We start from the raw sequence: 24,058 nt of genomic DNA, 5'->3' as shown, positions 1-24,058 counted from the left end.
GGGGAAATTTAAATAAACATTTCTAGATAAGTTTGATTTAAAAGAGCAAATATACATATATGCTATATACTTACATACATATACTAAAACCGTGCATGTGTGTGTGTCTGATTGTTGCACAAGCGAAAACGTCAATTCCTGCAATTTTATGTCATGCGATATTTTTTAACATAACAAATCAAATGCGTGAAACACGAACTGCATTTGCACACAAGTGCATGCGAAAGTCTGTACATACTTACATACATATGTATGTATGTTTGTATTTTTACCACAGAATTGAAAGTTAATAATATGAACATATAAGTAATTGCAATATTTAATTAAGAAAACATACATACTTATAAGGAAACATCCACAATGCATCAGTAATAATAGTGAATTATGGCGAGCAATTCAATAAAGGGGCTGCTGAGTATCACCTGACACCACGACAAAGATACAAATATAAATACAAGCATACAAATTTTTTATGTACATGTTTTCTTGTAAAATATAAAGTTTGAAATTTGAAAAATTTATTTATTCTTAACAAAATACAGCCGTGGCTTACTTTTATCACTATGAAGATTGTTCTTCATGTGATTACGTAACAACTTGCCAGCTCCATGCCACTTTTGTCTTCTCGCCAGCGCAAAGCACCGAGAATTGCATGTAGACAATAAAAATAATTTATTTATTTATAAATAAATGTAAAGTCAACAAATGTCTTCGCCAGACGGGTGTAGAGAAAAGTCACAAAGCACTTCACCATTCACTTCACTTGCACTAAAAGGCTGTGTATGTGTGTGTGTGTACAGGCATACATACGAATCTATAGAAGGCTCATAACGAAGCGTGGAAGCGCTAAGGCTAACACCACTGCATTTCTTTAGTTTCAATTTTATTTAAATTTTACCTATATGGACTATAATTAATTATAGTCATTAGCACAAAATATTTATCAATAAAATTAAAATATGAAAAAACTGGAGAAACAAATATAAAAGTTTACTTCATATTTATTTATTCAAGTTTTTCAAACACTCGATTCACTTACCCTGATGTTGGTCATTGTTGTTGTAATTGTTATATACACGTAAAGCTTTGAAAATACAACGAAAATTACAAATTCAGCAAAAAAAAATTGCAAAAAAATGCTGCCGTCAGTCTGGCTAACCAGACACCAGTTTAAAGGGGTTGTTTCTATTTGCTGAATATCCGTTTTGTGTCCAACGGACTGGAATCATGCGGCAATGCAAATGCACTTCGAAAGACTTTCGAACGACGAAATGAATGAGCTCCAGTAGAGATAGCAGATGATGCGAATCGGTGAAGAGCAAAACTTCAACTGAAATTCAGAATCCCACGTAGCGGCTGCAGGAGTCGTTGCGGACTGGCTGGTTGGCCGCTGTAGCTGTCGAAGCAAATGGAAGGCGGCGGTTGGAGAACGCAACAAGTATGTATGTAAATAAAATATTTTTTAACTTATTAAGGCAACAGCGTCAAGAACTAGACCGCCAGCGCGCAAGCCATCGTCGGCAGCAACAACAACAATAGTCATAACAAATTATAATTAAAGTGTAAAAATAAAAGCAATAATAACAAGAAAAACACAAAGTAAACACAACAACAACAAATATAAACCACTGAAGTTATAGCAACACCAGCAATAGCTATCTGATAACAGGCCGCAGTCATACATACATACATATATAAAAAACTCGCTCAATAAGAGCTAACCGGCTTGCTATTGTCAATTATTAGCTACGTGCGCTACAGTTGACCAAGTCGAATAACATAAAGTATACATATTGTACATAGGTACCTAAGCTATAAGTTTTTAATTTGATTTTAGCTCTGGTATTTTCACTGGTGAGTAACGCTTATCTTAAACTATACCAGATGCTCAAACAAACGGGCAGCACTAGTGGTGCAACCTGCGCTAAAATGTCTTCTGATGTCTTTTATAGTAAAAAAATTTGGAGATCAAAACTGCAATCGCCTGAGTTTATACTGATTATAGTATATTGTTGGTGCCCACAAAAAAGGGTCAGTCGCGAAACAGCAGAGATAGAGCTCAATTAGGATATTTTAGCTGTCTTCGTTTCGCCATTTCTTTGCTAGTTAACTTTGGGCACTGCTCTTTTGTCAAAAAAAAAAATAAATGTAAATGCAACAAACAAATTTATCGAGTTGTGGTGCACCGCGTTTTTTTTGACGCGAAAAGAAGAATTTCTCCACCATTCGTCAGAAGACATGTTAACGCAGGGTTGCACAGCAAGTGCTGTCCGTTCAAATCGAAAACAACTTTTAGTCAGTTGTTAAAATAATCGCAACTAACATCGCCAAGGGTGTTATGCAGTCGACTATTTCCAACATTTAAATGCAATGTTTATCGAAATAAAAAGCGGCGCGTGTGAGTTTATTAACACTCTCTTTTAGGTTGGTTTAAAAAACACGGGCCCAACAACAAGTAAAACGAGTGCGAGTATACTAATGCTATTGTCATAAAGTTGTTCATAAATACTTAAATGTTGTTATTGTAGACATGCTTAAGAAGCAAGCTCTAGCGGTGAGCATTGGTCACGTAGCCGTATTGAAAAATCTTCTGGAGCATTTTAAGTATCATTTTCTACTTTAGGACAACACGTGTGAAATCGAATTTTATATATTTTTTCTTCATTTGGGTCTAAGACTATGTACAAATGTATTTATGCCAATTACATCAAATGCCCGCAATTTTGCTGTTTTGATAATTAATCACAATGTTTTTTGTTTACCAAAACATGTGTAAAAATTTCGGAAAATTATTTTATATCAAATACATCGATACACATGTATTTATCTATACAAGACTGTACATACATATGTACTATATGTATGTACATAAGTATTTCAGGTCAGGTATGATCAAATTTAAAATAGCCCAAAACGTAATCGATATTTTTTTTCCATTTAAAAACCCCTAAAAGGAGAAATTTACGGTTTTTATTGGATACGCAATTTCTTTTCGTTTATTTGCCCACAGTTTTCAATTGTTTTGGCAATTTTCTCCTCAGTGCTAATCAGTAAATATTTACAGTATGTATGTATATGTGTGTGTGTGTGAGTAATTGTGCGATTTTCTTCTCGAGCAACTAAAAATTATTTGGTGGAGCTGTGTTTTGGCCCCTCTTCTTAGCTGCCACACGACAGGCCTGTGAATTGGACGCCACGGACGTTATCGTGACGATGATAAGCATTTTAAGAGAAGAATTTAATTTTAAATTTTCAACAAATTTGTTGTTGTGATTTTTATAGCATATGTGTAAATTACTGAATGCGTGTGTGAATATTTATAGCGATTTTATAGCCGACTTATCAGTTCGAATTCCCTTGGCATCAAGCGCGCGGGAGAGCGAATGAGTGAGTGTTTCGGAATGAGTTTGAAAGGAGTGAGACCTATTCATTGACTAAGTGAGCGAATGAACGGTGTTTGTAGTACAGTGAGGTCGCAAAATGTTTGTACATCTCTTTCAAATAATTCATATTTTAGACCTATCGTAATTGAAAGATAGATTTTATGAGATCTTTTTAATTAATTATTTAATTATTGATATAGTTGGAACGACTTCAATTTTAGTGAAAAATAATGTCAGAACGACACAGGTTTTGGGTCGGTTCTACATGAGATAAATAATATACATTGCTGCAAAGAAGTTCTTCAACTTTATTGATTAAGCTCCTCTGAGATAACTATTGCGCCTATTCGTTTAAAATTTTGAACACTATTCTGTACACGCTGGAGATTTATTTTCAAATGTTTTGACAATTTTTAGAATAGCAAATTGTCCGATTTTCTCGATCGCGTTTTTCCCCTTCAAAATATTAAAAATAAAGAAACATAATTAACTTTCGAAAAACGCTCTGGGCGTTACCTCGGGAAACTATTCCCTAACGAATAAATGTTGAATTTTTAATTGCAGTAGCAAGGGGCATCTTTGGGCTAAAAATTTCAAAAAAAATGGGCGTGACATCGCCCTCTAAGAGGTGTAATGTACATATATCTTCCAAACGATTCAAGCTAAAATATCTAAATTCGCTCAGGATAAATCCCTTATGCGCCCCTACCGACACTGTAAAAATGGAATAAATCGAATGATAACCCCACCCACTCCCCATATCATGGCACAGTTAAAAACTACTAAAAGCGCGATAAATCAATAACTAAACACGCCAGAGACATTAAATTTTACCCCCAAAATGGCATTGGAGGGCTTTATAGAAGCCGTGGTCAAAATTGGACGATGAGCACGGCTCCGCTCAATTTTAGATGAAATCACATATCTCGGGACCTGCAAGACCAAATTCGATATATAAGATTCTTCTCACATACCTATGTTACAGTGCAAAAATGAGCAAATCTAGTATGCAAATAAAGCAAAAATTAATGTATCGGGATAAAAATTTGCCAAAAGTACCAAAAGTATTTTAAAGTATATCGAATATGTGAGCCCCAGTACCTATAGTTCACTTTTTAATGATAATATCGATAAATGTGTGATATATATAAATTTCAGAGAATATCCTTTCCTGATAATAGTATGCCTGAAAGTCAAAAATGGGATGAATGGTGTCAATACTTTTCTTAGCCCCCAACTAGTATCAGAATTTTCGAACAGCCGGCTGACTTTACTCCATAAAGAATGGTGATGGTATGTGAGGCACCTGAATGAAACCCTGGAAGCATTTTTATTAGTCTGTGGCATGTTAGTAGTATATGGTATTGTCAAAAATGGATAAAATCGGATCAATACTATCCCTAAATCTCATATATAACACATAATTATTTTCGTTTTTCTAACAATTTTTATGGCGAGTACGCCGTTTAGTATATAAGTTATGTATTTAAAAAATGCTTGAAAATATGTTCTCAAGTACACCAGAACAATGTCCAAATTAATGCAATCAGCCTGTCCCTTTCTCTGCCCCGAATGTACTCCATATAATGATTTCCGTCTTTCGACTTGAATTTAAACCGTTTAGGTTGATCAAAATGTTATATATTTTTTAAGTTATGTGGGTTAGCGCTGAATTAGAATGGAATTGGTCTAAACTTTAGTCTAAACCTCATATCCCTAATATAATGAATTCCGACCCTCTGGTTGACGTTTTGCACTTCAAAGTAAATTTAGCTTTTCCGGTCGAGTTAATATCTGAATTTATTTTTAATATAATTTTAGATGACTCGAACTAAAAAAAAATGAAACTGATTCTAAATTAATGATCTTCAATATAAGTCAAGAAAATACTAAATTTGTTGGTCTGTTCGTCTGGGCACTTGAGTAAAATTTAAGATATCTTGACGAAACTTGGTACACATGTTCCTTAGCGAAAAAGTAAGGACGTATTAGAGATGGGCGTAATCGGAATCGCATAAAGTGCCATAACTAAGCCGTAAATTAAGATACAGAACTCATATTTGGCACATCGATCTCCTTTGAGAAGTGGCAACTGTTGTTTGAAAACCTTTGAAAAGTGGGTGTGGCCCCGCTCCTAATAAGTTTAGTATATATATTCTAAACCAATAAGGCTATATCACTAGCATTTGTACAGGTAAAATTTTTTCAATCCTTCTTGCGATAGTGTAAAAATAGGTAAAATCAGATGATAACCTCACTCACTATCCATATAACGGTTTTGTTAAAAACTACTAAAAGTGTGATAATTCTTTAACTAAATGCGTTGAGACATTAAATTTTACATCCGAGATGACGCAAGAGGACTTTATAGGATCCGGTGTCAAAATTGGACGATGGGCGTGCACTGCCCACTTTTAGGGTAAATCACATATCTCGAGACTTGCTCGACCCATTTTAATCACATTCGGTACATTATATTATTTTAATATTCCTATGTTACAGTGCGAAAATGGAGAAAATTGGGCTATAACCACGCCTACTTCCCATATAACACAATTTTAAATTCCATCTGATTCTTTCACATACGTCGAAAATTGATTGAACATATACATACATATATTGGTGATGGTATGAGAGGTACCTTAATGAATGTAAGTAATAAGATACAAAGGTGATTGTAATCCATTCACGATTTCGTGGAATAATTAATGTTGAACTCTTTTGCAACATTTAATCTAAAGCTTCCACAACACCTGAAGGTATTTATCCGGCTTTGATCTTTGTAAGTTGCGGGAGTATGAAATGTTCGGTTACATCCAAACTTAGCCCTTCCTTCCTGTTTTATTTGTTTCTTTTTGCTGCCATTGCCGTATTTTTTCTCATTCTTCGAACGTCATGCTTTAATTTATCCTGAAATTTCATAAAGAGATTTTAACTCCTTCGTCACAAAAAATTCAGAAAAACTTGTGTTCTTTTGCACGAGTTTGGGAAGTATTTTTAAAATATTGTGATGATATACGTACGTACCAACACTAGTTTTGAAATCTTCTCTTTTTTATATTATTTTATAAGCTATTGTATTCTATTCAATCCGTTATTCACATATGTGCGGGTCTAACTCTTATCCAATGTATGAACCTCTTCGAACCGACAACACATATCCTTTTGAATATCGGAAATGTTCCACTTTCGTGGAAAGGATATCGCATGCAATAACTTACACAATGTTTAAAAGCAAATGACACATTGAGAACTCATTAATTATGTAAAGCACCGATATTGAATAGAAACCACAATATTCTAACTTGACGTATATAAAAGATGTTTTTCCAGCCACGTGGTTTTCAAGAAGAAAAAAAAACATAATTAACATTATAAAGATAAGGGTTTTAAAAAATATTTCGGGCAAGTGACCGCCAGAGCTGGCTCGACTAAATTGCAGCCGTGAGGCCCAATTTTAGATAAATTCTTGCAGGAATTTGGGGCCGTACGTCAGCAATGACTGCCTATAGAGCACACACAGCAGTTACTTTTTAAGGTTGTAACGGCGTTTTAACATTGGTTTTTTGGTTTAACAATTTTGTTTATTAACGTACCCATTGAACCAAAAAGGAGCTTAATCGCTTAACAAAATTTTCTTGTGAAAATCGGGATCGGTGGCCATCTCGTTTTTGCGCCCACTCGTCCAACAACTTCAAATCTTCGGCTTTAAATTTTGCACGAGTTGGAATTCGAATTACCGACTCTGATGGGCATTTATGTCGACAGAATAATGGTGGCGAAAGCAACCATTACATTACAACTTAAAAGTTAGTTTGTTCACGAAAATAATAGTGCCTATTTTGTTGAAAATGCTTTTCGATTGACTATATTAGTATTAGTGGTTGTAAAGCCTTTATTCTTTAATACACTGACGTTGCAGAGAGTTTATTATATCCTTACAACGCTTCATACGGATTTGAGTCCATGCCTCCTTGACCTTAATCGAACCGATTGCATTCAAGTCCAGTGTCTGCGCTAGCTGGGAATTTACGTCGATCTTTTCCGATGAAGTGATTTACTCCTTATTACTCATATGCTCAAACATCCTTTCCAGCTGGCGAGTGGTAACATAATATCCTTCAGTAGGTTTACATACACTGTTAGGACCATGATGCCATAGATTAAATGCATAGGACCGACATCATGGTACGAAAAGCAAGCCCATACCATAATTCACATGGTGGCCCATGTTTAAAAGTTTTAGTACCTGGAAAATTAATTGTGTTTAGTAGTAAACGACAAAAGAGGTATTTTCCGGGGACTTTTTAGTTTCAAGTTGTTTTCAAATATTCTCCTACAATTTATAAGAGTAGTAACCGACAAAATAAAATATTTTTTTTATCACTTTTGAGGATGCTTAGGTCTTGTGTTTTATATATCGTATAATTTTTCTGCCCTATAATTTTGGGATTTCTACATTTTACTCCAATTTTTCGTTCTTTCATTGTATTTAATACCATTGCATATCATTGTGAAGTTATACCTCTTTATAGCTTCGATTCCATATAGGTTCCGTCTGGTTCCCTTGGCTTCATTACACGTTTCTCGATAGAACCATATCATCTTCTACTCACTGAAAAGAGAAGAGCACTGGGATTTCAAAATCTTTGATCAGAAAATTATTAAATCTCTTAAATACACTTATTTATCGCAACTATCTAATCTTTTTTTTTTAATTTACCGACCCCAAACGACAACCACTACTAGTTTACTTCATAGATAAACCAGTGGAAGCAAAAGTAACGGGATTGTTTTGGCTTCATCAGGCTTCTTGATTTGGCCAGTCAATATATTATATTTTATGAGAGCTCTTTAAAGATAAGAACATGTTGCACTACTATGTTCATGAATAAACTATATATATGTATATATTGTATATACTACATATTACAATATGTGTTTCCTGAGTACTTTCACCTATCAAATTATCTTTATTTATTAGTAATAATTTACATGCGTCCTACTTAATTTATATTTAAACTTAGACAAAATAAAACATTATTTAATTAATACTCGCATTATTGCTCCAGATGTATGTAGTCCGCATGACATTCGCCATCATATTCGTAGTGATAGCCTTTCTTTCGACAAGCGCACATATTCGGTAGAAAGCAAAAACCATATCTACCACAGTTTCTGAAATGACATTAGAGGAATCTGTTATATTTGATGTAAATAAATACACTTAGCGATAACAGAAAATAAAATGATCAATGGACTTCTTATGCGGAACATTTACGAACTGATCTGATCTAATACATAGCATCTGACCAAAATTGATGCAAATAGATTCATTAAAAAAGTCAAACTGGTTATATGTAGATGTGAAGTTTGATGCCAAAGAAATCGTTTTTTTTTAATTTTGTGTTTTTCAATAAGCGGTATAGTATATATAAAAGCGGAGAAGTATACGCCCGCCATCATAAAATTGCCGGTTAGAGTTTAAGTGAGTGCACATTTTACTTATAGACTCAGCTCATTCTTATGCTATCTTAGTTATGATACGTATTACCGCCAAACGTGTATTACCGCCAAACGTGTATTAATGGACTTGAAATTATAGAACACAGAAAATTGAGTACAGGTTATAAGTTCATGCTTTCAGATGGAACACAAACAAATTTTACAATTTACTGGAATATTTTAATGCTTTTGAAACTCAAGTCTTTGTCCGAGGTCTTTTCATAGGTATTCGTTTGACTATTTTATTAGACCGTTATCGACGTCTTACAGATCTGAAGAACATCTACAAAAGCTTTCCTTATTGAAATATTGTTTATTTATCGCATAAAAGTGAAAAGTGTGTGACACATGTTTCGCACTCGCCCCACATATATCAACCAAAAGGTTTATTTGGGGCTAATAGAAATTGGATTTTCTCCAGTCAACAAACCAGTTAATAGTAATGGCCCAAGAGGATAGTTTCTACAGTACATGGCTATTAACTCTTCGAAAAATCGTCTTTGACTGGCTGTCGTCCATTTAAAATATCGAAACTCATAGTTGAATGAATTTCTACATTATATTTGCCTTAATTATTTTTATAATTGAACTCTAGCAGATGTTCCATTGTCATTTGATCGTTGTGAGAAGACTCTTTTTCCATGAACCATGAACTCTGTTGGGGACAGCTTTATTTTTTTTAAAGATAGTCACTTAATTAGTAGTAGAAGTCAAAGCCCTATGAATTATCCCGAGGAACCCATCCCATCAGGAGAATATCCTATCAATTCGATAAGGTTTCTACTTACTGTATGCACACGGGAGCGCACAGTTGGCCGAACAGAGTGTCTTGGGAGATATATCCTTGTGCACAGGTGCACTCTCCATTTGTGTTACAATTTCCATACAAGCACCGCCTAAAAGTGAAATGTATGATATTAAATAGGATAGGATAGATATTACGAATCCATAAGTACAACACACACTCACCCGAAACAACGATCACTCAAGCTATGGTATATGCGGCAACGGCGCGCCACCACATCAAAATAATAGCCCTCCTGACTACAGAGACACAGATCGGGCGCTGCACAGAAGCCTCCAGCACTATGGCAGCCTGGTAGACACTCGGCGGCGCACACCAGCTCTTCCTTTTCGAACGAGGTTTGATAGTTGTCGGCGCACGGGCAAACGCCATCCTCAAAGCAGCTGCCATTTGAGCAACGGATCGGACAGCGAGAAACGCAGTAACGCGTGTTGATAATCAGCATCTCATAGTCGGAGCAGGGCGTCTTCGATGGGCGCCAGTGGAGTGAACGCAGAGAATTCAGTGGATGTCGCGACGCAGCACTCAAAGGAGTTGGTATGATAGCAAAGAAGACATACAGCAACGAAACGAAAATGGTCGACATGTTGTACTGAGTTGATATGAATTCCGCGGTAAGCCACGGCCACAGATGGAATGAGGCTGCGCAGAACTCCCTTCTTAGATGCAGCGCGTGCGATTAAGAAGCGGATCATTGGTAGTGAAAGTGCCAAGCTGTGTACTTAAGTGATTTGCGCACACGCACTAGCAATTGCATTACATTACTCAATATTTGATTATACTCACGGTAGTTATGAAGTAATCGACAGCGTGTTGATAAAATCTCCGGCAAAAACTAAAGCAAATACATACATCATATATTTATGTATAAACAAGATCAAAAAGCGCTGATGATTCAACGAAAGTGAATTAAAAATACCACTGCAAGTATACACACATACATGGGTACAAATATAAGTATATAAGTGTTTATAAATGAAGTAATCGATAGCGAGATAATATTGAATGGATTGATCGAAAGTGTGAAAACATCAAATTGAGTACAAGAAATTGCCATCCCAACAAGAACAGTGACAGAAATCTGACTGGTAATATGACAGTCACAGCTGAAATTCTATCAGCGCGCAGAACAAAGTTTCTATTATTTTCTTAAGAGCCTTGTGCAAAAACTGATGTAAATAAACGTATGTGTGTGAGTTTGCATCTCTCTTTAACACATGGGCATTCGGAATTGATTCACTATATATCTATACTACTTACTTTCATGTCTTTTTCTGAGTCATTGCTGACCATAAATCCATCATAGCTGAAAATTGTCAGTTATGACTGAAACACTATCATAGCTGTAATTTTGCTGTAAATGTAGCACAAGTGAAAAATTCTTTTACGCAGTAGATAATATAATTTTTATTTCTTTAATAAATTCAACATATAATTAAAATTGGTTATAATAATATACATATACATATATAAAAATGGAGTGCAACAAAAATATAATTTTATGAATATTTCGGAATTTTAAAATGCCTAAATAAAAATGAAAATTAACTAAAAATATAATTATATTTTAAACTTAATAATAACTTACGTATAATATATTTGAAAACTTCTTCGTTATTTATTTATTTTTAATAAAACAAAAATTGTTATTGCACAGAAGCACCCAACACTTTTGGATTATCGCACGGAATAACAACTACATAAGTATTTCACAACTTCTCGAAACTTCTATGTAAATGTGTGCCGTCTCTTTTCGACGTTTACAGAATTTGCTTTTGAAAAAATCTAATGACATTGACAGTCATTTTAATGTTCATATGACTGTCAGTACTGACATAGCAAATATGAGTGTATTGGTGAACCCATCAGCAGTTTCTTATAGGGATGGCAATGGGTGTAAGATAACATATTACCACATACATAAATAAATACCATATATGCATAGCGAACACGGTTTATATGCGACTTGAATGTTTAACCCATTACTTATATGTTAAGTACACAGGGAAGGTGCTAAGAGCGGAACGGAAATTATAATGCTGTCAAGCCGCATTCTGTACTCTCAAAGAGCCTTGAATGACTAGAATACTCGAAGCAAAACAAAGAACAGGTAAAAATCGAAGCAAACAAATCAGTGAATCAGACGTAGCCCCAGCCGAAGCCGCAACCACAGAATGAATACCAAACGTATGTATTTATATACATACTTATATAAGTAGATGCATATATAATATATGTATATATGTTGGTTTTTCTAAGCAAAGTTTACATACGCGTGGAAGCAATAAGTATAAAAGTCATAGGCGTCGTACGCAATGGCAAGCTAGGGGATGAGTAGGCTTCTTATGAATATCTCGAGATGATATTCTTTCCATGTCGATTAATATTTGCCATTGATGCCTTCTTGGTGCAGTATTTAAGCAATATCGCGCAAACCTCTTCTTATATCCCATCATTTTAATTGGTCTTGCAATAGCTAACTCAAAAGTGAAAAAACATATCCAAGCAAAACTAAACACGGTTAATATCCTCGATAAAAGAGGGACCGTTTCAAAATGGATGAAACCATTTCGTATTATATATTACCCTAGCTCCCACTTGTATATGCATATTAATGTGATAATTTCGATCGTTTCGGTTAACTTTATACTAATTGTTTTGATATCTCTCATTAAATGACTTTCTTTGGCAAATTTATTAGTAAAATTATCTCATGATACTTTACTTAGTACACTGGGACTTGTAACCTAATACGAGGTGTGTTCAAAAAATTATGGGAATTTGCATTAAAAAAAATATTTATTCATTCGTCTACATTAATGTTGTCGCCTTCAAAATAGTCCCCTTCCGATATTATGCACTTATGACAGCGCTTCTTCCAATCGTCGAAACACTTTCAGATTTTTGGGATAGCTTTTCTTTCAGCGATTTTCATCTATCTTGTAAAACGACGACTTTTAAGGTTTAAGGTAAAGACACCGTGTCCGTGGCTGGCGAATATGGAGGCTGAGGCATCGTTACAATAATGTTTTTGGCCAAAAATCATTAATTTCGTTTCACCAAGCTCATAAAAACACGTCTTATCTTAGCGGTTGCTACAGACAAAGTAAGCAATGAAAACTGCTGAAAACCTTATCGTACTTTAGGCGCATGCACATACTTATTTCAACATAATAAAAAAAATTTGACAATTGGACTCTCCAAACCCGCGAAATTTTAAGATTCCCGTTATTTTCCGAACACACCTCGTACAGATGAAATTGTTCACAACGCAATGTATCTAATAAAGTAAATATAACTTTTTTAGGATATCTCAGTGGAATCAATTTACTACTTTTTATATAATTTCTTCTCTTCCTTTCTTCTTCACCTTATTTCAATCCAATAATTGCTTGAAACCACATCACAATAAAAATTGTGCAAAATACCCCTCTTCAACTTTTTTAGCCCATACGCTACAGTTACCTACTCATGACTTTTGGTAGTTGGTATCATTCGCGAAAATTAGGAGTCGCACCGTCTTTTAATAGTGCCAAATACAAATACGTGTAGCGTTCCATCACAATTGTATGCATCTGAATTTAATTATTAGCCAACTATTCTAGACTTTTTGGTGCTGATGTGGTACCCAAGGAAACGCTCGTAATTAAAATGAAATAAAATATTGTAGACAACCAAGTGTATGCAGTAGAAAACAAAGTAAAATGACTTTACAATGCAAATAGAGCAATGCATCGATTCGCTACGCTGGAGTTTCCTCACCTGGTTCGATTAACACTAACCACCGGTTTTGTCGATCAATTTTGGGCTTAGGAGGAGTAAGCGCAACGGTGGCATAGTAAGCAGCTGTTGAAGCGAATATTCGAACATATGTGCCTGTGAGTTATCATGTGGGACAACACCCCGATAGCTAAGCATACAGCTCACTAGCCGGTTAGCGAAACAAGCCACCAGGAAACACACATGCCTGTTGTTCGGATGAGAGATATGTATGTTGTTGTAGTAATATAGTTTAAAAAAGCGCGTATACGTCCTCTCGAGCCACCCGCTAACGCATTACCTTTGCACAGTGACCGGCACTCAGAAACCGATCGAACATTGAAGCAGTCAAGCTCCAAAGAAAACAGTGATTATGAGTTCAGCGGGTGAGTAAAATGCGGGGAATTGCTGGAATTACATATTAATTTTTTATGCATTGCTCATTCAAATTTCGGTCAAAGTTAGTCAAGGAGTGTTTAAACTCACTAGATATGGATATGTAGTAGCTACGTTATTATCAGATTCGACGCGAAGTCAAACAAAATGTTGAGCAACTCTCATATTTTTACGCTTTCCAAAGCAACAGTCGCTATTTTTTACTAGAGAGAAACACTGAAAGCAAAGCGTTCATTATGGCATACCCTTTGGTTTCTTCGCTTCGTTGTTTCAGTATGAACTGTCACGCAAAGCGAGAAAAGTTGTACTTGAATGGCCCTTTACCCCGCTCACATCGAAATGGGAACAAGTTGGATTCCCCTTGTCATCTTGCGTCCTAGCACTGGACCTATGGACCTCGAGTGTACTAAGCATGTGTTGGCCGACGACCAGCCTCTGCGAGATCTTTCTGGTCTAGAGTAGAACGTAGGAGATCTACTGAACCACTTGCCCTTAGCAAAATTCTTCTTACCGCCATAGTTGAAATTCTGGACATTGTTCAATAGAAATTCATGCTTTAAAGCTAAAAATCTTGTCGGACGCAAAATTGTCAAAGTTTTATGGAAGAACATGGGATGGAAATATCCAGGCACTTTCTCTTCTATTATTAAGTTTTTGAAAGACTAAATTTGAAACATCACGTCACTGATACCTTCGGCCAACCAGGGTATACAGCGAAACTGTTATTAGCCGCCTCAACAAATATGTGATCGGCTCAAAGCGCTTCGTCGAATCATTAGGGTATTTAAGAACAATATTATGGGAGTTCTAGGTACCACAACGGACCAACGCTATAAGCTTTACAAGGATCGACCATTTAACCTAACCTTACCCAGTTAGATAGTATAAAGTTAGCAGCTGAGCTAGTTTCGAATACAAAAAAAAATATTATAAAGAAAAGTCTGATTATACCAGAATCATAATCTAATAATAATTCTGGATATTTTTTCAGCAAACGTTTCGGTAAAATTTAATTGTGAGTACATATGTACTTAAATGAATATTTTTGTATGTCTATACGGCAACACTGCTTCTATCTGTTGCGAGCGATGACGTTGTCGACGGGGTGGTTGGTGGCAGACCGGCTCTTATGTTCTGCCGCATGAAAGTTCGCTGCCACTCCGGTGCCCCCACCAGCGATTCGACATTGCGTGTATTGACGATGCGCCACCAAAAGGCGAGCAATTTCAGTCAACTCTTAGCGCTCAATGTGGCAGCAACAACTTTGTTGAGCTTTCCGTTCTCTACGCTTCGGTCGAAATCGTCGATCCAATACAAAAACGAAGTTTCGCGTTGGCATTGCTTTTATTTTGTTGTCTTTTCGTAAATCTTTATACTGTTGAATGTGTTCTATTGTGTTGTGCTGGGGGATCTGGCGGATTCACTTTTTTGTATGTAGTTTGGAGCAGCAAGATTTGCTCCAAATTGCGCGATCAGTTGCCACTGTTCGTTAGTGTTGCAAAGGCGTAAAGTTGAAAACAAAAAACATAAAACAAGTACGAATTTCCCAAATAAAAAAGAAACAAAAAAAAATCCGTGAAAACAAAAGAAACGATAGGAGTGACAGAGTCGGTGTTAAGAAGCGTTGCTGTACGAACAAGCAAAAATATTTCAAATTTTTGTTTTTTTATGTAAAAAATACTACCTAAGTCTCAATACTAACGGACATACATACATATTTGAGGGTACATCCATAAAAGAAAATATCCAACTTATAAAGTGGTGTAATTGAAAATATATTGTTTATATTTATCGGGAATATATTTTGGTTAGTTTTTTAAACTTTTATGTCAAGTCTATTATGAAAATAACTCTACCCAAAGCTTAACTTTCGATTACCTGAGAATCAAGAAATCAGCTATAGTTAAGGGAGACAGTACTACTCTAAACGATGACAACGCCGAATTCATATACATTGATCTTCGTCAAGTGTGTTCCAATCGACTTCATTTAAGACAAAAAAAATTAAAAACCCTACTCACCCCTTAATCACAATGATGCACAAGCAATTTCGTTAGGAAAAAGACTCCCTGTTGGTGGTTCCATACAATTATTATCGATTTCTAACAAATAATTTAGATTTTTTTCGACCGGAGTAGATTGCAATAGATATTTTTTCAAATTTTCACAATAAGATACAAGTCTTAGCAAATATCCGTCATATAAAAAACATACAAATATTCATTTGTTCGATTAACTTTCTATTAAATTACTCAAACAATATGAAAATATATTTTAATAATATTCACAAGTTCTGCAGAACTTCAAGATATTCGGAATCAAAAATAGTTTAAGTAATCAACTAGCGTTCGCCTCTTGGAATACTTCTAAACTAACGGAAGTACCTAATGTTTGGTTCCGCGAAAACTTAGCCATCCCTTACTTGGCTACGTGCCATCATATGATCCGCATGGATATTTGCCTGCTTTTCGATTATAAATTTCGTTACTTCATTTTATTTGTTTCCATATTTGTCATACTACTGTTCCTGTATTTTATTGGTTTAATTTTATTGTATTTATTCGTATTATTTTTTTTGAGTATGCTTTATTCGCCATATTAATGTGGTAAGTAACAATGAATTCAACTGTCCGTCCGTCGACTCTGTGATGCACACGCATTCATATGCACATATGCCATGCATACTTGCACACACACTTCATTTTATTTACTCCCCGTTTGGTTTATTCGGTTTGTTTAGTGTTTGGCAGTCAACGAGCGTCGACGACAGCGTCAGCATAAACAGCCGCACCCCAAAAACTAACTATCAACCTAGACGCACATTCCACTTTAATTGCCACAGCACTCTTTTCGTGTCCACAAGTAATGTGCGATGCACACTGTAATATTCGTCGTCGCCGCCACCCGCGCCGGTTGGTGTGCGGCAATTGGAGTTTGGCGACCTCGAAAGCTTCAAACATCCAGCCATCCATACAGGCAACGCGCCGTTTGACTTTAGTGAATACAAAATTGGGCGATATCGGATTTGTTGTTGTTAATTATAATAATTATGTTATGATTACTTTGTTGTACATTTTGAATGAATGCTTATCGCAGAAAACAAAAAAAAAAAAAAAATTTAATCTCAGACACCGCTCTATTCTAATTTTTAATTAAAACATACGTATCTGTGTTCGAATTTTATAGCATCGGTATCAATTGCATTGTGGCCTCCCTTTCTTTCGCTTTCCCGCATCGGTCAACAAAATCACTAAAGCTGCAACCGCCGCGTTCTCAGTATTTCGTTGTACCGAACTCTTGTTCGTACCAGCTGCCAGAACACAAACATCCAATAATGAGCAGCCAGCCAACGAATAACAACAAAACCACTGAAATTGTTTTGTAACAACAATACGATGCATGTAAAACAACTGTTGACGAAGCGCTGGCGGCCGACGTGCACACGCCTCCTGTTTTATCATTAGTGATGTGGTGCACGGATGTCGGCAAGATTATTCGAAACTCTAAACAAATTAAATCTTATCGAGTGAGCTCCAGCAGCTAAAACGTTAGGCAGGTTCTTCTTTGTAAGCCCAGTCAACCAGCTTGTTTACAAAGTGGTTGACTGCTGCAGCTTTTCTTAAGTTCTCTTTACCACCGACGGGAAGCACAGTGTTATGAAGCAGCCACATACTTTAAAAAGAGAGAACTATTTAGTAGAAGTTTTTGTGCAAGACACATGATATTGTCCACTTTGAACCACTAATGGGTTTTAATATCAGGTCGTAAATACAGTCTTAGGTGATCAATATTCAATGAAATCACCGAAACCAGATCCTTAAGTAATAAATTCTCCAAAATGTGGGTTCTGCCGTTGTAGCAAATTTAAATTTAATACTGATAAAGTTGCAATAGATAAACTTATCTCCAAAATATACTCAATGGGAGTTTTCGGCGAGTGCAAGCTCTACCGTTAGTTTATTTGTATTTCTTTTTTAGCTTGTTCAAAAATGGATTTGAGAATATATCATCACGAAATTTGGTATGGGTTATTACCCAAGACAAATCGACAATTTCCGGACATATTTTTTATATCTAACCACTATAATATATATAATATGTAGCTGCCATACATACCGACTGATCAATATCAACTTCGGGTAAGGAAACGTGTTTATGGTATTATAGCTACAATGCAACTAAATTTGACGTTTCTTCTTGTTTTTTTATTCCAAAAATTACATTGCAATTTTATGATTTTGCACACTGTGCGACAATACAAGTGCCAGCGTACTGGCCATGGAACCGCCTGCACACACTCACAAATTTCTGTTGAAGTTCAGCCTACACGTGGGAGTGTAGTATGTTGTTAAGTTAGATGAGCATATGCTGTGCTGCTAGAACGACTGTGTCTGTTGCAATTTGTTTATAGCTTCCGCGTTGGGAGTCATCATCACCATCATTACAAATACAATAGTCGTGGGGCAAAAAATATATTAAAAGGCAACAGAAAATTTAGAATAAAACATTAAACACAAGACCGCGTATGTATGTATGTAAGTCGATATGTTATGTGCAAAGATACTACAGCGCTAGAAGCTCTCACTATGCTCAGTGGGCGGAAGTGCATGGCAAAAGCTGTTTGGCGCCCCAAACAATTACACTGTTTTTATTTGTGTTTTAATTAATTGTGTCGTTAATTGTCGGCTTAATGCGCCGAGCATGTTTAGAACAAATACTTCGCGCCACACCAACTGAAATATCAAATGGAAATCACACTGTCAGCCGCTTGTTTATTACATTTGAATTAGTTTCGCGCTACCGGCGCGTCAAAAGCTTTAAATTACCTCAAACAGCTATAATTTCATACTCGGCATGTATGGCTGTGTATCTGGCATATTTCACCCAAAGAGCGTTCAGCGGTTTCCCCCCAGCACACCTTTTACATGCCCTTGCCCTTTCTAGCTAATTTGAAATCATTTACAGGTCAATGTGCCTCACGCGGTTGCACTCGTAAGCTATGTATGTATGTATATACATTATATACTCGTACTTATATATGTGTCTCTTTTATACTGTTGTAAAAAAAGCTGGACATACATACATACATATTAGATTTGCTGGCATGAATGAAGGTGTGCCCTTAGTGATGGATATGCAAATTCGCCAGTCGGTAGACTTTAGGCGTAACGATAACAAAATTACATACATACATACATACATATGTAGTAAGTGATTCAATAGATAGATTATGGTAACTGTAATTGAAGACATCGAATACTAATTTAGCGGAAATTACTTTTAAAAGCATGATTAGAAAATTAACGTCAACAAAAATTCATATGTATGTATGGATTCGATGACGTGGTACATACACACATATATAGAGTTGCTGTCAAAATACTAGGAGTGGGTCGACATTAATAGCAAATTTTACCTTGAAAAATTATAATTCAACTGAAAATAATCTCAGATTTATGCTTTTGAAACAAGATAGAATCGATCAAACTAATACGGATACTGAGATTTTATTTAAATACTTATTAAATAAAAGCCAACAGAGGTCATATAAAGACAAAAAAAATGTAATTTACAAAATTTAATATTTCGTTGTGTGGATAGGAGCCAGTAAAATTGTTTCTGCCTCTTTCAGGCAGCCACTATATCTACTGCTTCTATGCTTCTACGGACATTCTCTGACGCAATGCGATATAAGGTTATTGCTTTAATTGCCGCTTGGCTGTCGTTTCAACTCCATCAGCCAATTTTTATCCATCGATTAAAAGTTCAGCTGGTGGGTCGTGTGCCCCTGAGCCATCCACCCTCTTTTAACTATAATATAATTATCGACACGGCTAACCGATATCTCGTTTTTTTACTTAATTTTACTTTTCTATAAAATAATATGTATACTTTTATATAATATTTCATAATGATATATTATATTAGGTACAATTCTATCAAATCCTCCTACTAATCTTACCACAGCTGTACTCGTACATATGTACTTTTTTTCACAAAATAAGTAAATCCAACACACTAAAATCATATTTGTATTTGGATTGACCCATATTGTATAGCATTTTGTTACTACAAAATGTGTCTGGAACCAACAGACAGTGACGTCATTTTCAGCCGATCACTGATAGCCAATGTGCAGCGATTTTCATTTTGCTCTTTGCTGCATTGTTATTGTTCTGTACAAATGAGTTTTTGTTTTGCATTGAATTTGCTTACTCACAAGCAATGTATATATTACATATATATGTGGATCTTTATACATAAGTACATAGATATCTACATATGTTCGCTGAAGTAATATTTAGGTCACACATTTTGGGCAATGTGTGCCCAGAACTGACTCTGCCTATGGTATATTCCAAGCGAATCCATTCCAAGTAAAATACTTACACATACAAATACTTATAACTTGGTATTAGGTGTTCACAAAATTAAAGATATTTTTGCTGAACGCACTTCTTTATTTTGTCTTCATGCCAGTTCAGCGTTCAAATGCATTGAGCACGGTCAGTGGCAAACGCAAGCGGCTCTAAGAGTATTGGCTGTGAATTTAATGGCAACATTTTTGCAGGAGCTGAAATAAAATTTACCGACTATGTGTTACGTCATCATAACCGGCGGCAGTTTGGTCTGGTTTGTGCTTAGCCTGGTGGCCGACATGCTAATCGCATCGGCAATAGTCACACCTAAATGGTTGATCGGCCCGAATCCTACGTTCGTCAGTGTTGATTCGAGCACTTCCTCGCGCCTAACAAGCACTGCCATCCAAAACGAAACGCAATTAATGTTACCAATACCCACGGTCCGTTATCCGTCCGTGGGTATTTACACTCGCTGCAAGGTGATGCACAGCTATGGTTACCACTGCGGTCCCTTCGATTTGGATGGCTTCGCGACTGACAGCAATGTTTACCCAGCCGCTTGGAAAGCCACGATGTTCTTTATGTCGTTGGGTTTTACTGTGCACTCCATAACAGTGGCGTTGACGCTGATAACCTTTTGTCGACAATCGGCTTTTGGCAAGAGCATACATAACATGACTGGTTGTGCACAAGTTGTATCAGGTGAGTCATTCCATTCTAGGCATTTTTAAAATATCGCAGGACGAAATTTTAGAACCATGAAAGGCGGTGCTAAATTAAACTTTTTGCAGCAATAAGCATTATGTTATCACTGTTTCTACATCCACTGGCTTGGGGAGCGCCGCGTGTGCAGTTCCTATGTGGCGCTGATGCTGAGCCGTTCTATCCAGCGGGATGTTCTATTGGTAAGGCTTAGTTAAACAATAGGCGTATGTATTCCCTATTATAGCTTAATAAATTCTTTCAGGTATTTCCTTCTACTGCGCTGTGGTCGCTGCAGTGCTTTGTTTCATTTGCGCCGGCATCAGTTTGAAGGCAGAGTCATCCAACATGCGCATGCGCGTAAAACGGCGAGTTGAAGAGGGAAATCGTTTGGTGTGCATTCCATAAAACCATAACTTTGTACGATGACAGTCGCATTTCGAATTTATCGAATAAAATTACTGTGGTGTAAATTATTTAATCTATGTATATTTTAATAGTGTTAAGTGCCTTTAATTTAGTTTAAACATTGTAAACTATTGCTAATACAAAATCAAGTGACATATTTTTTGTATTGACATATATACATACATAAGTGTACTTACATTGACAGCATCACATGTGCTACTCATTTTTAGATAAACATACATATTTATGTACATGCAGGTTATAAGAAAAGAAAAAGTTTCGAATAAAGCGTCATACAAAGCATGCACCTTCAATTGTATAATTTTCAAGTCCTAAATCCAACCTTTTGCCATATACTTGTAATACACACTGTAAATAGTTTTTGATAGTTAATCAAAGTGACTTGACCTAGATATCCTTTTAAAATAGTCGGTTCCTTGAACATTGGAATCGAATTTAGTTATTTGTTACAATACATAATTTATATGTGTAAATATTATAGTTATTATGTAATTTTGTTTCTTCAGGTCCAAACATATTCACAAATCTTTTTCTACAAATAGAGCACCGAATTACTTCCGTATATTTGTACAGAACAAATTTTTAAATTACAAATAAATACAAAAAATATTTAATTTAAATGTTCAATTATTACAATTTCTTTAACAGAAATTACACTTTTTACAACAGATAATGACGTATAACACTAAAATTTACAATGGATTTGTCTCTACTTCCGTTTTATTTTATTTTTTTTACCCTTACCGTCTGGTGCTGCTGCGTTTACTTTCGTCTTCGTTTTTGGTATGTAGACACCATGGTTGGTTATCTTTAGATGAGCAAAAAGCTTATTTTTAGACTGAAAATTTGCATGGCAGGTGACACACACGTATGTTGTTGCAGACGAATCTATGCTCTCTTTTTCCTTTATGTTGTCTGATTTTTCCTTTGTCTTGGGTACAAATTTCGGAAAAGGTTCATCAGTTTCAATAGTTACAACCGACGTATTCCCTTTGTCTATTATTTTCGCATCTTTATCTTCCACAACAGTCTTTTTCCCTTGTTTTTTATTTTTTCGCGTTGATTTTTTACTTCGGTTGTTCCAGTCCTCTTCATCACTTGTATCAAATTTTACATGTGTCAGAAAACCAGATGACAAAGTTTCTACCTCATGGGTTGGTTGCGGCAGAGATTTATTGAGTTTGTTACTTTTTCGTGTCTTTTTATTCTTTTTAAACTTGACGTTGCCCAATAATTCTTCCTCTTTATTGGAATCTTTTTCTTCTTGATGGTAATCTGTTTGAACATTTCCAGATGAATCTACTTCTTCTGATATATCTTCAATCTCTTTATCATCTTTAGAATTGTCAGTATCTAATTCTTCAATTTCACTATCCTGTAATTCGACACTATGTTCTTCATCTTCATTACTGTTTAGAAAAGCTACTTCTTCAGCTTGCATTTCGAGCTTCATACGTTCTAAGGCTTCCCGGTGCTTTTTGCTCGTTTCGTGATTTGCATATGCATTCTCGTTCTTAAATGCTTTATTACATGCTACACAATAGAGATCATCCAAATACAATTGCTCTTCCGCGGACTCTAGTACATCATCTTCATTTTCCACTTTTCCTTCATCCTCAGTTTCGCTTTCCTCTTCAGCGCTGCTGTCCCCATAATCCTGTGCCAACTGCTTCAGCTGTGCTTCATACTCATCGTTATTATTGTCGCTCTGCTTCTGATTTTGACGCATCTCTTCCACCTCACGTTGTCGCTTGCGTATTTGCTCCAGTCTATTCTGCTCTTGCTTTTTACGGTTAAGCTCAGCTCGCTCCTCCAGTAATTTTTTGTATGCTTGCACACGTTTATCTCGCTTGCGCACAAATGACACTAAGTTTTTCACCTAAAATTGTAAATATACAAGTGAAATGTCTATGTACGTGCTTTAATAATTACATCAGTTTTTTAATGATCACTTACCTCTTCATTTCTCTCTTTTCGTGCCTTCTGTACAACCTTTTTCATTTCTTTTTCAACCTCACGCAATATTCGACGATCCCTTATGTCTTTCACATCATATGGACAAAGCCATGTATATGGTTTCTTTGTGCAATATGACTGCCAATAGGCATAGAAAGGTGCAACAACCTCCTCATAGCTGCTTTTAGAATCACCAAAGGCGGGAATTTTTTCGATTTCACCATCGTCATCCATAAATTCAGCATCCTCTGCAGCAAGTTTCGCGAATACCTCTCGATAAACTGCATAGAAGCCATTTTCGTCATCCTCGTATCCACGGAAACATGAGGATGAGAAATATTCAAAAACGTCCAAACAGTTTTCAGTGTAGTCAGAGTTTTTGCCTCGCAATATTTGATCGCGATGATTATCATACCATGCCCGTTCCTGTGGGTCAGACAGAACTTCATAAGCTTGTTGTATCAACTGGAAACGTTCTTTGGCCACATCTACAGCATTAAGATTTTTATCCGGGTGCCAACGCAATGCCAATTTGCGATATGCAGACTTTATATCACCATCGGTTGCATCGCGTGCGACTCCCAATTCTTCGTAATAGCACCTCATTGCTAAGTTTTAGTAATTTTCCACAGACGTTCGCTTGAAATTTTCCAAATCTCCTCAATATACTGAAACTAAATTGAAAAATTTATATGAAATTAGCAGTATGTAAACGAACACATTGCAAGTTCACTTTGGACAAACTTTTGAAATTAGCTAAA

The 24,058-nt window shown here is 35.9% G+C and overlaps 4 protein-coding genes across 16 annotated transcripts in view; 1 reads left to right on the top strand and 3 right to left on the bottom strand.

Annotated features, from left to right (window-relative positions):
• Nucleotides 1–1,326, bottom strand: part of Tina-1 (Troponin C-akin-1) — an 8,903-nt gene extending 7,577 nt beyond the window's left edge. Inside the window, exon 1 of the mRNA XM_014231768.3 lies at nt 1,040–1,326. Coding sequence (XP_014087243.1) covers nt 1,040–1,054 — 15 coding nt within the window. The 5' untranslated portion in view covers nt 1,055–1,326. The remainder of the gene's footprint in view (nt 1–1,039) is intronic.
• On the top strand, nt 1,309–21,642 carry LOC106615550 (LHFPL tetraspan subfamily member 2a protein). Of its 13 annotated transcripts, XM_036362528.2 has the most exons (5): nt 14,982–15,383; nt 20,329–20,354; nt 20,420–20,912; nt 21,002–21,115; nt 21,178–21,642. In XM_036362528.2, the coding sequence occupies exons 3-5, from the start codon at nt 20,444–20,446 to the stop codon at nt 21,318–21,320; spliced, it is 726 nt and encodes a 241-aa protein (XP_036218421.2). In that variant the 5' UTR covers nt 14,982–15,383; nt 20,329–20,354; nt 20,420–20,443; the 3' UTR covers nt 21,321–21,642. The 13 variants fall into 13 exon arrangements, with proteins under 13 accessions (XP_069965261.1, XP_036218421.2, XP_036218426.2 ...); XM_070109160.1 differs by lacking the exons at nt 14,982–15,383; nt 20,329–20,354 and adding an exon at nt 1,309–1,438; XM_036362533.2 differs by lacking the exon at nt 20,329–20,354 and having other exon boundaries at nt 14,982–15,477.
• Nucleotides 8,334–10,628, bottom strand: LOC106615530 (wnt inhibitory factor 1). Its single transcript, XM_014231779.3, has 3 exons — nt 9,858–10,628; nt 9,677–9,784; nt 8,334–8,561 (listed from the first exon to the last, which is right to left on the bottom strand). Exons 1-3 carry the CDS (start codon nt 10,277–10,279, stop codon nt 8,444–8,446), a joined length of 648 nt encoding a protein of 215 aa, XP_014087254.2. The 5' UTR covers nt 10,280–10,628; the 3' UTR covers nt 8,334–8,443.
• Nucleotides 21,382–24,058, bottom strand: LOC106615549 (dnaJ homolog subfamily C member 21). The gene is made up of 2 exons (XM_014231811.3): nt 23,298–24,058; nt 21,382–23,220 (listed from the first exon to the last, which is right to left on the bottom strand). Exons 1-2 carry the CDS (start codon nt 23,901–23,903, stop codon nt 22,051–22,053), a joined length of 1,776 nt encoding a protein of 591 aa, XP_014087286.2. The 5' UTR covers nt 23,904–24,058; the 3' UTR covers nt 21,382–22,050.

The sequence above is a fragment of the Bactrocera oleae genome, chromosome 4 (genome assembly GCF_042242935.1).
Source record: "Bactrocera oleae isolate idBacOlea1 chromosome 4, idBacOlea1, whole genome shotgun sequence".
Lineage (NCBI taxonomy): Eukaryota > Metazoa > Arthropoda > Insecta > Diptera > Tephritidae > Bactrocera > Bactrocera oleae.
This window is presented reverse-complemented; position numbering and strand designations above follow the sequence as displayed.

What these genes read in the sequence shown, in the direction of transcription:
- LOC106615530 (XM_014231779.3), bottom strand. Translation starts at nt 10,279, where the DNA reads ATGTCGACCATTTTCGTTTCGTTGCTGTATGTCTTCTTTGCTATCATA. An exon ending in TTGAGTGATCGTTGTTTCGG is followed by an intron (nt 9,785 to 9,857) that starts GTGAGTGTGTGT and finishes TTTCACTTTTAG; the next exon opens with GCGGTGCTTGTATGGAAATT. An exon ending in TGCGCTCCCGTGTGCATACA is followed by an intron (nt 8,562 to 9,676) that starts GTAAGTAGAAAC and finishes ATGTCATTTCAG; the next exon opens with AAACTGTGGTAGATATGGTT.
- LOC106615550 (XM_070109160.1), top strand. Translation starts at nt 20,444, where the DNA reads ATGTGTTACGTCATCATAACCGGCGGCAGTTTGGTCTGGTTTGTGCTT. An exon ending in TTGTGCACAAGTTGTATCAG is followed by an intron (nt 20,913 to 21,001) that starts GTGAGTCATTCC and finishes AACTTTTTGCAG; the next exon opens with CAATAAGCATTATGTTATCA. An exon ending in TCCAGCGGGATGTTCTATTG is followed by an intron (nt 21,116 to 21,177) that starts GTAAGGCTTAGT and finishes AAATTCTTTCAG; the next exon opens with GTATTTCCTTCTACTGCGCT.
- LOC106615549 (XM_014231811.3), bottom strand. Translation starts at nt 23,903, where the DNA reads ATGAGGTGCTATTACGAAGAATTGGGAGTCGCACGCGATGCAACCGAT. An exon ending in GAAAAGAGAGAAATGAAGAG is followed by an intron (nt 23,221 to 23,297) that starts GTAAGTGATCAT and finishes TTACAATTTTAG; the next exon opens with GTGAAAAACTTAGTGTCATT.